Raw genomic sequence first — 12,302 nt, forward strand, 5'->3', positions numbered from 1 at the left:
ACGTCATTAGTGATCGTGGCCCACAATTCATTTCAAAATTCTGGAAACACTTGCTTGAGATGCTCAAAGTCTCTTGTAAACTTTCTTCAAGCTATCATCCACAAAGTGACGGTCAAACCGAACGCACAAATCAAACTCTAGAACAATATCTTCAATGTTTCATCAATTATCAATAGGATGATTGGGTGGATTTTTTACACTTTGCAGAGTTTGCATACAATAATTCGGTTCATTCTTCAACATGATATACTCCATTTTTTGCAAACATAGGATATCATCCCCGTTGGATGATGATCGAACATCCAGAAATCTCGAAAAATCCTGCCACTAAGGACCGTCTACACCAACTTCAAGAAGTTCATGTTGCACTTTCTCACCATTTTGCATACGACGCAAGCCACACACAAGAAGGCTACAGATCGTCATTATCTTGACTCTTCACCAGAGGAACCAAAATTTCGAATTGGGGATCGCGTACGGCTATTACGATGTAATGTGAAGACCACTAGACCTTGTGATAAGTTGGATTATCAACGACTTGGTCCATTTATTATCTCTCATCAAATCAATGATGTTGCATTCCGCCTTGATCTGCCCCCACGCATGCATCTACACCCAGTATTTCATGTCTCATTGTTGGATCCTTACAATGCTAGTTCCATTCCAAATCGGGTTGTTCTACCCCCACCTCCGATTCAACTTGTTGATGGCCCAGAATTCGAAGTCAAAGCTGTTCTGGACTCCAAGATAGTACGTAAGAAGCTTTATTATCTCGTGGACTGGTTAGGTTATACACCTAATGATCGTACTTGGGAACCGGCCAAGAACCTTGGCAATGCCTCCGATTTGGTAGCTGAATTTCATCGTCAATATCCAAATAAACCAAGCCCCAATTCATGCATTACGACTTGTGGAACTCGTCATCGAAGGAGGGAGATGGTGTCATGAGTAGATGAAACCCCATGAGGTTTAGGGTGACCTCCTAAGGAGAAGCACTCAACTCTAGCCATTACGTTATATATGTTCTACATAAAGATATTATAATTTACTTTATTGTAATATTGATAATGTAACCCTATAAATATCCAAAGGGTGCCATGACCCTTCAATATCCTAAAGGGTGTCATGACCCTTCAATATCCCAAAGGGTATCATGACCCTACAACATCCCAAAGGGAAAATGACCCTACAAACATCCAAGGGGCATATACTACTCCTATATAAATAGGACATATTGTATTGTTAGAACCATTCTGGTTCAACACCAGTCTTTGGCAAATATTCTAGTTCTTGCTCTTGTATATTTTCCTATTATAATAAAATGTAGTCATTGTTCTCTCTTTCTTTTCCTCTCTTGTTCAATCTTCTTTTGTCAAGCTAAGGCCTTGACACTTTCTGTTTTGGTTGTATAAGAACCGACCAAGCTACCTTTGCTATAGTATTATCTACACTAGCATTCCCCCAAATAAAATTCTACACTAGCCGTTGAACTTTAAGCATTATTGACCTAGAAAACAACCATGTAGACGCTATATACCAAATGAAGGACAAAAGCACGGAATTAGCAACAACTACACGTCCTACTAGGGATCACTTTTCCTTATTCCAATATATTAGCTTATTCCTTAATCTTAACAACAAGGGCGCACTCATATCTTCTACATTTAATCTTAACCCCACTATACATCCTAAATATCTAATGGAATGCCCTTTAGGGATCCACGTGAATCCTACCTACACTAGGTACATAAAATGGTGGATCTCCTAAAGCCACCCAAAAACTTGATGAGTTATCCGAATTAATCCATGCACCCAATGCATCTGAGAAGTCATCCACAACGTTTTGAACCTGCAACAAGTTAAAGCTTCAATCGCCATTTTGACAAATGATAGAGAATGTTCACCCACACCACTTCACCTAAAGCTTGCAACTTGAGCTTCAAGAGCATACAAAATGAAGCCTTATATTAGAACCAACTTCCAAGTTGTAGGGACAATGACATATCACTAGCTTCTTGCATAGGTTTGTACCACCATTAAAATGGGTAAGGGATCACCATTGAGATAACAAAGGCGACAACAATGGAGATTGTGTGTACCAAGATGCAAGGCACATGGGTCATAATAGCCCTAGATTATGGAGATAATTGGTCATGAACTTAGAAGTTAGATCCACTTCGAGACACCCAATGCAACTAGTCAAAAATTTGTCATAGTTTTGCTCCACTATGACAAACATTTCAGGGCCATATCTCCTCATCGATGCTTGTCCCATAGATAGTAGTTATGCATCTCATTCTTGTAAAATCATGCGAAGAATCATTACCAAAATCGAAACCTCCTACATGCATCTATATATCATGGACATTTAGGAAACCTAGATATCTTATTTTGGATACCTTGAACTCTGCCCATAGTTCTAAGCTTGACGTGTCTCATTGACTGATTTTCGGGAAGTCATGACAGCAAAGAAAATCAAAATAGTAGTCGTTCAAATTTTTTTCTTTTTTTCTTTTCAAGTTATGTACGTTTCATCTTGTTAAACCCATTACATACATACATGGGTTTGGGGTGGGGGTGCTTCATAAATGATAGTTGGACGCATGTGGATGTTAATGATTAATAAAATATCGTTAGAATCGTCGTCATCGTTTGAGGACGTACGTATAGTAGGTGGTGAGCACATGGGCCGACTCGATTATTTGTCGTGGATCTCTCCTCATATATGTATTGTTCATGGGTCGACTCTCTATTGTTCATGCATATAACTTGAAGTAGACACTAACTATAACTTCAAGCAAAATACGTCTGTATGCATAATATGTATTTGTACGTATGCCTCTGTATATACATACATACAACTTGAAGTAGATACTAACTAACTATAACTTCAAGCAAAATAGGTTGAAGGCGAAGTGGGCGGACATTTGGTCTGAAGAACCCCCCCAAAACCCCATTGCCAGCGTGCGTGTGAAAAGGGCTTCTTCTTCTTCTTCTTCTTCTTCTGCTGCTGCTGTTTCTGGATGAGTGTGGAAGCATCTAGAAGATTAGCCCCCCCCCCCCCCCCCCCCTTCTTTCCCTTTTCCTACTCACTCAATCACTCACTCCTTTCTCTCTGTGTGGATCAGGTAGCGAGCATCCATCGTCACACACACACACACACACACACACACACACACACACACACACACACACACACACACACACACACACACACACACACACACGTAACAGCACTCGACTTCTCAGCCATGGCAGCCCAAGCTCTTCTGAACCATGGTTTTCTCGCTTCTCTGTCATCTCCCACTGCCTCCTCTTCCATCTCTGTAAGTTGTTCTTTTCGCTTCTTCTAGAAATGAATGATACGAGCAATAATTCAGAGATGACACCCCCCAAACCCTCTCACAGTTGAGGAATGGCTCACACTGACCTTGTTGTGTGCTTATTTTTGTGTCTTCGTGTTGGAAATGTGTAGAGAAGGAAAAGCTTTCAAGGAAAGCAACTTCAGAGTACGCTCCATTCCTCCTCGTCTTCTCATGCGAGGAGGCACTCGTCTTCTCTTTCGGTGAGAGCGAATTCGAAGGACATTGTTTTCGATCAGAAGTCACGGGCCGCATTACAAGCAGGTATTGACAAGCTTGCAGATGCTGTTGGTGTCACGCTTGGACCCCGAGGTATGAAAGCCACGCCTTTTCACCATCTCTCTCTCTCTCTCTCTCTCTCTCTCTCTGTGGGTGGTAGAAGGCACAAAATTATAATTTTGTGGTGTTTTCAGAGTCTTTCCTCGCATGCTGTCTGTATCTTATTTTTTCCCTCTCATGGAAACTTACAAAGTAGATTTCTTGAAGTCTTACAGGCTAATATGTTGTTCTTGTAGAGAGAGAACTCCCTTATATTGTTTTGCTTGCTGTTTATTTTTCTAGTATTTTACGGATATGACTTAAGAGGACTTCTACAAAGTTTTGCAGTACAGGAATTCTGGTTTCGTTTAGTTTTATATATCATTTTTGTTGGAAACTTAAACGAATGTTTTCTCAAATCCCATGCACAGGGCGGAATGTTGTGCTAGATGAGTTCGGTTCACCAAAGGTCATTAATGATGGAGTAACCATCGCCCGTGCGATCGAGTTGCCCGATCCCATGGAAAATGCTGGTGCTGCTCTTATAAGAGAGGTGAAGTTGGATAGTTCTATCTTCTTCTTTCAAAACAAAAATAAAGCCTGATAAACATTTGTCCAACAAAACATTGATTTCAAAATGCATTTCATTAAGCTCTTTGATGTTTATGTTTCTAACATATTTTGGAAGTCAAAGTTGAATTTTGATGTTTTGTTAATACACATTGCAGTTCCAAATATTTTGTTAATTGTTAGAACATTGAATGTTATAGTGATGCTATGGTGTTCTCCAGGTAGCGAGTAAAACAAATGATTCGGCAGGAGATGGGACCACAACTGCATCCGTGCTTGCAAGAGAGCTCATCAAACTGGGCCTTCTTACAGTAACTTCTGGTGCAAATCCGGTAGCTATTAAGAAGGGAATAGACAAGACAGTGGTGGCCTTAATTGAGGAGTTGAAGAAAGCATCTCGACCAGTGAAAGGCAGAGAGGATATAAAAGGTTTGTGGGGCTAATTTCACTAGGTTGTGTTCGTTTTGCAAAACTAACTTGTTACTGAAGGGCAGAGATTTTTTGAAAGTAACTGCACTTCTTACATGTGTAAATGGAGTCTCACAAAAATTATGAATAAATACCTGGAACTTGTGAGAGAGTAGGAGTATAAAAGTTTGAAAATAGTGTTGTTCAACTTATTCTGTTGACACTTCCATACGCTGGATGGCTGAGCAATGGTAGGTATGGAAGCTTTCTATCTAATCAAATTATCAATATTTTTTACATTCGAATTGGCAGAAAATTCACTGCATGCTGGTTTGTCTGTGTTTGGCTGAGTTTACTTTCTCTGCACGAAGTATGAAGAAACCAAAACTACAAATTCATAGCACAGTAATCGGATACTACCCTAAAAATAATGCTGAATTCTAGGAATTTAATTTAGTTACAAGTTTATTTACGTTGTATTGCGTTTTGTTCCTCATATAGAAAACTAAACTAGCTTTTTAGTGTATGGGAGTGTTTTCTTGTAACACTGTTATTGTAGTGGGTGCTAACTATTGTTGAAGATATTTGTGGACTTGATGGATAAGTAGTCCTTCTGTGTTCTTGGCAGCTGTGGCTTCCATTTCTGCAGGCAATGATGATTCCATTGGCACGATGATTGCTGATGCTGTTGATAAAGTTGGCCCTGATGGTGTGCTCTCTATAGAGTCATCGTCTTCCTTTGAAACAACAGTTGCTGTTGAAGAGGGTATGGAGGTAAGTGCTGCATGATTTCAGTTTGATTCGTATGTAGCTGAGGATTTTCTGCAGAAAGCTTACCGAACAATCCCTTTCGTGTAGATTGACCGGGGCTATATATCTCCACAATTTGTAACAAATCAAGAGAAATTGATAGTAGAGTATGACAATGCACGAATTCTTGTGACGGACCAGAAATTGACATCAATTAAGGATATACTGCCTGTTTTAGAAAAGATTTCACAACTCAATTCTCCCCTTGTTATTATTGCTGAGGATGTTTCTGGAGAAGCGCTTGCTACACTTGTGGTTAATAAGTTGCGTGGTATAGTCAGTGTAGCTGCTTTGAAAGCACCTGGATTTGGAGAGAGACGTAAAGCATTGCTTCAAGACATTGCTATTGTTACAGGTGAGAATCATGCGATTATGTGAGTAGTACTTGATCTGAATCAAATTTGTTGCTGGTATGAGATCCGTGATTCACATTTTAATTATTTCTTAGTGAGTAATACATGATTCTAATCAATAATCTGCTTCGCCAATATAACTGAGATGATTTCCCTAATTTTTATAGGTGTGATTTTGACTCAGTGGTTCTGTTAATCTATGGTGGCCTTACAAGTTTATGTGATGGGTATTCTCTTACAGGTGCCGAGTTTATAGCTAGTGATCTTGGATTGAAGCCTGAAGAGACGACTGCTGAGCAGCTAGGAACCGCTCGTAAGGTGACCATCACCAAGGACTCTACTACAATTATTGCAGACGCAGCCTCAAAAGATGAGATACAGGCCAGGATAGCTCAAATTAAGAAAGAACTTGCGGAAACAGATTCTGTTTATGATACTGAAAAGTTATCGGAAAGAATTGCAAAGCTATCTGGTGGTGTAGCTGTTATTAAGGTGTAAATTGTTCTTGCAGATTGTGAAGTTTTAACCAATTTATTTAGAGATGCTTCTTATAGATTGTGATGGGAGTAATAACTCCTTTACTGTATGTAAGGAGTGAAGTAAATGGAAAAACTGTTTGGAAGAGGGTTTTTCAGAGTAGCTAGCTTTCCTATTTTCTTATGTGGCTGTTTTCTAATTTAAGAATTACATTGTTGCAGGTAGGAGCTGCCACTGAAACTGAGCTAGAAGATCGGAAGTTAAGAATTGAAGATGCAAAGAATGCTACATTTGCTGCCATTGAGGAAGGAATCGTGCCTGGTGGTGGTGCTGCATATGTCCATCTCTCAGCGAGGGTGCCAGCAATCAAGCAAACCATCATTGACCCAGAGGAGAAGCTTGGAGCAGATATTGCGCAGAAGGTGAATAAATTATATTTTATTTGATTTAGAGGATAGTAACCGTACTATTAGCCACATTTAATTATCATTATGATATGTAAAGGCCATCTGTTTTATATATTCCTTATGATACCAAAGGTTTTTTTAAACATTTTTAGTTTTTTGTGTGTTCAGTCAATGAGAAAAACTGGAAACTGGATTGATGATTTCTCGATAGGGATAGGCAAATGCCGATTGTTGTAATGCAAAACTTGATTGTGTTAAATTCTATAATCATTAGAACAATGAGTAGTTTAGACAATAACTATGTTAAATGATATGCTTTAGGTTCTAAAGGATAGCTAATTTTTCTTACAATTGAATTGATTTCACCTTTTATGGTATAGGCTTTATTGGCACCTGCTTCATTGATTGCTAACAATGCGGGGACAGAAGGTGAGGTGGTTGTTGAAAAGCTCCTGGAGAGTGAGTGGGAGATAGGCTACAATGCAATGACAGATACATACGAGAATTTACTCGAGGCTGGGGTCATCGACCCCGCAAAGGTTACAAGGTGTGCATTACAAAATGCAGCCTCGGTTGCTGGTATGGTTCTGACGACACAAGCTGTTGTTGTGGAGAAGAAGAAGAAAGCTCAGGTGTCATCATCGCCTGCTGCTGGCATGGCCATTTAAGCATATAATAAGATGCAGAAGTTTTGTTTGAGCAAATGTTTCTGAAGTTTCTGGAGAGTGAATTATACGTTTTAGAGCTACTTCTGTAACTTCATTTCCACTGAGAGTTATCTGTGCGTATGTATGAAGGGCCTATTTGGTCCAAATTCTTGTTAAGTGACCGGATTTTTTAGGTTACAAAGGCTAGTATCTGAAGAGTAGAGGAAGAGCATTTATTTCCTTGATAGTCCTAATGATTTGTAATATCACTTTCTCTGTTTCCATTGGAGATTGGGGAGGGAATATCTGAATTGTAGAGAGTAATTGTTTCTACTTGGTATACAATGAATGATAGTTATTAATTGTTTCATGATTTTTATTCATGTAGATTTGAAAGTGCAGGTCGGGATTAAATGATGGCTTCAATTATTCCTTTGTGCATAATTGTGTATGTGATGGCAGGTGGATGTTATAATTCTTTAGTTTGTTGAGCTTGTTGGTTTGATTTGGTTTACAATTTGAACTGCTGCTTGGTGCATAAATAAATATATGCCTTTGGTCAAATTGAACGAATTGATCTAAGTAAACTGATTGGTGTGTTTAGAATATTCAACGTTCTAAACAACTCCGACCAAAATCAACAAAATAGAAGGCTTTGATTAATTTGAATATTAGCAAAACTTAATTTACACACCACACCCATTCGTTGTATTAACTGGAACTATCTTGTTAAGGAAGTTGTTGAAGAAGCTAGCTATAGTATTGTTGCATTCCAAAGAAAGCAACACCTATGAAGGGTGGTAACATTAAGAATAATGACAAATCCAGCATAGAAGAAGAAGAAGAAGATGATGATGATGATGAAAGTATAGAGGAGCAGTTAAAGAATGTGGCATAGAGTGGGGTTGGGTTGGGCAGTGGTGGAGAATGTTGATAAATGAATGAGGTAGGTGGTGAGTATGGGGAAAGATGGAGGCCATTAAGTAGAAGGCAGGTGGTGCCGTTGTCACCGTCGTCGATTGTGAGATAAGAGGGGTTGACGAGGCTTTGATCCCATTCGGAGGAGGCACAAGAGAGTATGATGTCGGTTGCATAGCAGGGGCATCTCACTTGTACACTCATGCTGCTGGCTGGGTGGTCGAACTGCAAGTCCCTTTGCTCTATCACAATAGAGGTTGCTGCGTCACACTCGGTTGTGGTGGCTGTAAGTTTAAGCACATTTAAACAACTACAAAATCAGAATACATACATACATACATACATACATACATACATACTTGGACATAACATGACCTTTCCTATTTACCTACCAACTGACACGGCCTCATGATATATACTATCTCCCATTAGAGCCCTCTAATCCTACTTACTGGCTTATATCTACACAGACATTTAAGGTTTCCATTCGGCAGTCTTACCGAATTCCATCTTGATAAAATCTGACACACATGTACACTCTGTGGGTGTTCAGCACGTTTGGGAGGGCAAGGTCAAGGTCAAGGGCCATTCATTCATTATCAAAGTTAATGCGGCCCGTGCTATTAAAGAAATCAATAATTGATGAAGTTTGTTGAACCCCCTATTTCATGTGATGCGTGGTGGTGTAAGAGAATTAGAAACACCAATAAATGAATCATGATGGGTGCATTAATCAGTAACTAGAGGTGAAGAATCATAGATCTAAGTAAGTACATACCTGCTGCACTCCTGATCATAGAATGAATGGTCACCATGGCTATGATGAGGAGAAGAACCCAGATTTGACCACAGAACATCACCATTTGCAATTAAATTAAGTAATCAATAACTTGATTCAATCAAGAATGGCCTTGTTCTTCTTTTCTCCTCTTTGATCCAAATAAAATAGAGGATAAAATTATGGCTAACCAACTTTTTGTTGACTTCTTTGGCAATCATTCGTTCCCCTTTGACTTGACCTGACTTAACGTTGCGCCCCCCCGCAAGTGATTGGTTGCTTCCTTTTTCCTTGACTCAGTAAATTAGATTACTTAGTTTTCTTTTATTATCTATTAAATACATAATGAAGGGATAGATAGAACAGAAATAGGAAACTTTCCTAAGGTTACTTAGTTCAACCACCCAAGCTCTGCCTTCCAAATGAAATACCCCCCCCCCCCCTATAGGCTATATGCTGTACTTATGCCAAGGCCTATAGTTTTTCCAACGACACAAGCGATTGATAGTTAAATTCAGATACAATTATATTGTCAACATTTGTGCCCTAAGTAATAATTTGAGACATTTGTGGGCTATGAGTCTTGTGGTAAATTTGAAGTTCATTTCGTTAAGTGTGTCACATGCCAACATGTTTGATCCCTTCCTTTCTTTTTCAAGATAGAAAAGAATGGAGAGAGTAAGGGGTCATCATTCTTCAACCCATCCCATGATATCGCGATACAATGACTTGAGTTAGACGTGAGTTTGTTCAGTCATCTCCTTTGACCAATCAATTGTTTGTCTTGATATATACGGGGGTGGGAATCGGCCATCCACTTGCACTACTACTGACCACTCAGGGATATGATTCAACCAACAAGAAAAACAAAACAAAATGCAAAATAGAGACACATGATACGTGGAAAACCCTAAAACGGGAAAAACCATGGGACCCTTAGGGCACCAAAGATTTCATTATGACAAAGTGTACAGGTGATTACAATGTCTCTAGATCACACTACAGATTTCCCAATCTCAATGCCACAACCTTGACACAAGCCTTGTCTCACATAGTGGACGGAAACTAGCTTTGGTTTTCGGCCTTACGGTTGTGTCATGCCTTTCGGCCTTTTGGCTGACCCTTAGCCGGCTTTCAGCCGAACCTTCTCCCATGAGAAGGGACACAAATAACAATTGGCAACGAACCGAACCGCTAAACCGTGGTTTAAACGGTTTAACGGTTTTTTATTTTTTATTTTTAAAAAATTTTAAAAAATATTTTTAAACAATCTTTTCATTTTTAGACCTTATTCTCACATTTTAGGAACATCTTAAAAATTTTAAAAATTTTAAAAAACGAAATATTATAAATTAAATAACAAATTAAAAATTTGACCTATGTTGAAAACTGAAACCGAACCACGAAACCACGGTTTTTACGGTTTAATGGTTTGAAAAATGTTTAATGGTTCGGTTTAACGGTTTCGTGGTTTGGTTTGGTTTAGTTCAGGTCTCAAAAAATTTAAACGGTTCGGTTCCAAATCCGAACCGTTGCCGATTGTTAGACACAAACACAACATGCCCAAGTCATCTCCATGACTTCATTACGATTCTTAAGTTCTTCTCCCATGAGGAGGGACGCAAACACAACATGTCCAAGTCATCTTCCTGGCTTCATTAAGATTCTTACATTTTCTTGTTATTAATGGCTACAAATACTCCTCTTTATTCTTAAGATTTGAGTTCTTTGAAAAAGTTGTAGACTCAAAATTGGTGTGTGAGTCATTGTTATAACTTCATCCTGCGTCACTAAATTTATCGCCAACTTTAGGGGAAAAAACTGAGATGACGAGGTAGAAAGTTGTTGTTGGAGTAGATGATCGTTATTCATTGGATTGTGTAGAGTAGACAATCGTGGTGAAGTTCATTCATTGGCACAAACTGTTGTCCACAATATCTTATAGAATGGCGACACATGTTTTTTATGCATTGCTGAGCGAAGCATTTTGGATGATCTGGCAATTCTCTCTCCCTTGTTGGTTCTCTGTTAAGTAACAAGTTGGAAGTATATAGAATCAATCTCCCTATCTCACTTAAGGGAAGGATATATGGTTGGTCATTGACCTTCACATGATGTTTTTGGAATTGTGTTGGTTTCATTTCCATATAATTTATATGGTGCTGCCGATTAGACTTCTCTTAACTAATAGAAGGACATTCTTTTTGGGAGAAAAAACATTCAATTTTATGGTATGAAAATGCATGATGGGCAAGATTTTGTGGCAAGAGCAAATGATATACGAAAGATAATTGATGCCCTCAAAATCTATGGATTAATTGTTGGATTGCATGTTAACATTAACAAGCTTGACATGTTAACAAATTTGTTAAGGGACTACATACCATGAATGTGGAAGCAAATTTACAACTTGTTAGAGACCCACTTACTCAACAAAGAATTCATTCGAATGATATGTGAGTCATTTTTATTCAAGTTTCCTAGGCACATGTTTAGGAAATTTTTTTGGTTGAATAGATATGAATGGTGTAATCATAAGGTCTTTGGTGAAGGCCTATTGCTGGAGCCTACATTTTCTAAATAGTCCTTCAGACAATCATTATTTGATTGTCTACAACTTAGGGGTATCCCACTTCAACCATATATTCTTTACCTGGAGTTCCTCTTAAGAATGTTCTTGTGTTGTGGTCATTTTGCACATTTCTCATTGTTATTTTGTAGGTTCTCACCTCATATTGAGGATCCCCATTAGTAGTGATGTAAGTGAGAGAGGGAGAGCTTCGACATCACCACTGATGGCTTCTTCAACCATATATTCTTTACCTAGTGTTCCTCTATGAATTTTCTTGTGTTGTGGTCATTTTGCACATTTCTCATTGTTATTTTGTAGGTTCTCACCTCATATTGAGGATTCCCATTAATAGTGATATAAGTGAAGAGAGGGAGAGCTCAGCATCACCACAGATGGCTTGTTAGCTTTTCACGGTTGACCAAACATGGCCATTGACAAAACAACTACCATCTCTTCCTAGTGCCTTGTTTAGGCCAAAATGTTCATTGTAGATCGCCTCATCATTATCATCTTCAGCAAAATCTCCAGGCTATGATAGTGAATAACAAAGTCATCATAATCATCGTCACTATCTTATTGAAGAATTTACAAATGACAATTACTGAAATGTAGAGAATAAGTCATAATGAACATCTAGAGCTATGGTATGGCCAAGACAAGGTGAGTTGTGATCGAAGAGAACCACAAAAAGTATACATTTTGTTTTGGGTGTTGGAAAAAATTATGTTAATTATCAAGTTGT

The 12,302-nt window shown here is 38.6% G+C and overlaps 2 protein-coding genes across 2 annotated transcripts; one reads left to right on the forward strand and one right to left on the reverse strand.

Annotated features, from left to right (window-relative positions):
• The first annotated feature begins 3,178 nt into the window (after positions 1–3,178).
• LOC147867373 (ruBisCO large subunit-binding protein subunit alpha) lies at positions 3,179–7,590 on the forward strand. Its single transcript, XM_087315162.1, has 9 exons — positions 3,179–3,326; positions 3,476–3,674; positions 4,052–4,173; positions 4,412–4,619; positions 5,227–5,372; positions 5,457–5,763; positions 6,003–6,253; positions 6,460–6,660; positions 7,026–7,590. The coding sequence occupies exons 1-9, from the start codon at positions 3,252–3,254 to the stop codon at positions 7,311–7,313; spliced, it is 1,797 nt and encodes a 598-aa protein (XP_087171288.1). The 5' UTR covers positions 3,179–3,251; the 3' UTR covers positions 7,314–7,590.
• Positions 7,591–8,013: 423 nt separating this feature from the next.
• Positions 8,014–9,169, reverse strand: LOC147867374 (uncharacterized). The gene is made up of 2 exons (XM_087339600.1): positions 8,989–9,169; positions 8,014–8,494 (listed from the first exon to the last, which is right to left on the reverse strand). Exons 1-2 carry the CDS (start codon positions 9,071–9,073, stop codon positions 8,043–8,045), a joined length of 537 nt encoding a protein of 178 aa, XP_087195726.1. The 5' UTR covers positions 9,074–9,169; the 3' UTR covers positions 8,014–8,042.
• Positions 9,170–12,302: the final 3,133 nt, after the last annotated feature.

The sequence above is a fragment of the Azolla caroliniana genome, unplaced genomic scaffold (genome assembly GCF_043228905.1).
Source record: "Azolla caroliniana isolate FFs.n. ecotype wild unplaced genomic scaffold, voAzoCaro1.0.p SCAF_2, whole genome shotgun sequence".
Lineage (NCBI taxonomy): Eukaryota > Viridiplantae > Streptophyta > Polypodiopsida > Salviniales > Salviniaceae > Azolla > Azolla caroliniana.

Bases quoted from the DNA above. Each gene is read 5' to 3' on its own strand.
- LOC147867373 (XM_087315162.1), top strand. From the start codon at position 3,252: ATGGCAGCCCAAGCTCTTCTGAACCATGGTTTTCTCGCTTCTCTGTCA. The intron at 3,675-4,051 runs GTATGAAAGCCA...TCCCATGCACAG, and splicing joins TGTCACGCTTGGACCCCGAG to GGCGGAATGTTGTGCTAGAT. The intron at 5,373-5,456 runs GTAAGTGCTGCA...CCTTTCGTGTAG, and splicing joins CTGTTGAAGAGGGTATGGAG to ATTGACCGGGGCTATATATC.
- LOC147867374 (XM_087339600.1), bottom strand. From the start codon at position 9,073: ATGGTGATGTTCTGTGGTCAAATCTGGGTTCTTCTCCTCATCATAGCC. The intron at 8,495-8,988 runs GTATGTACTTAC...TTAAACTTACAG, and splicing joins TATGATCAGGAGTGCAGCAG to CCACCACAACCGAGTGTGAC.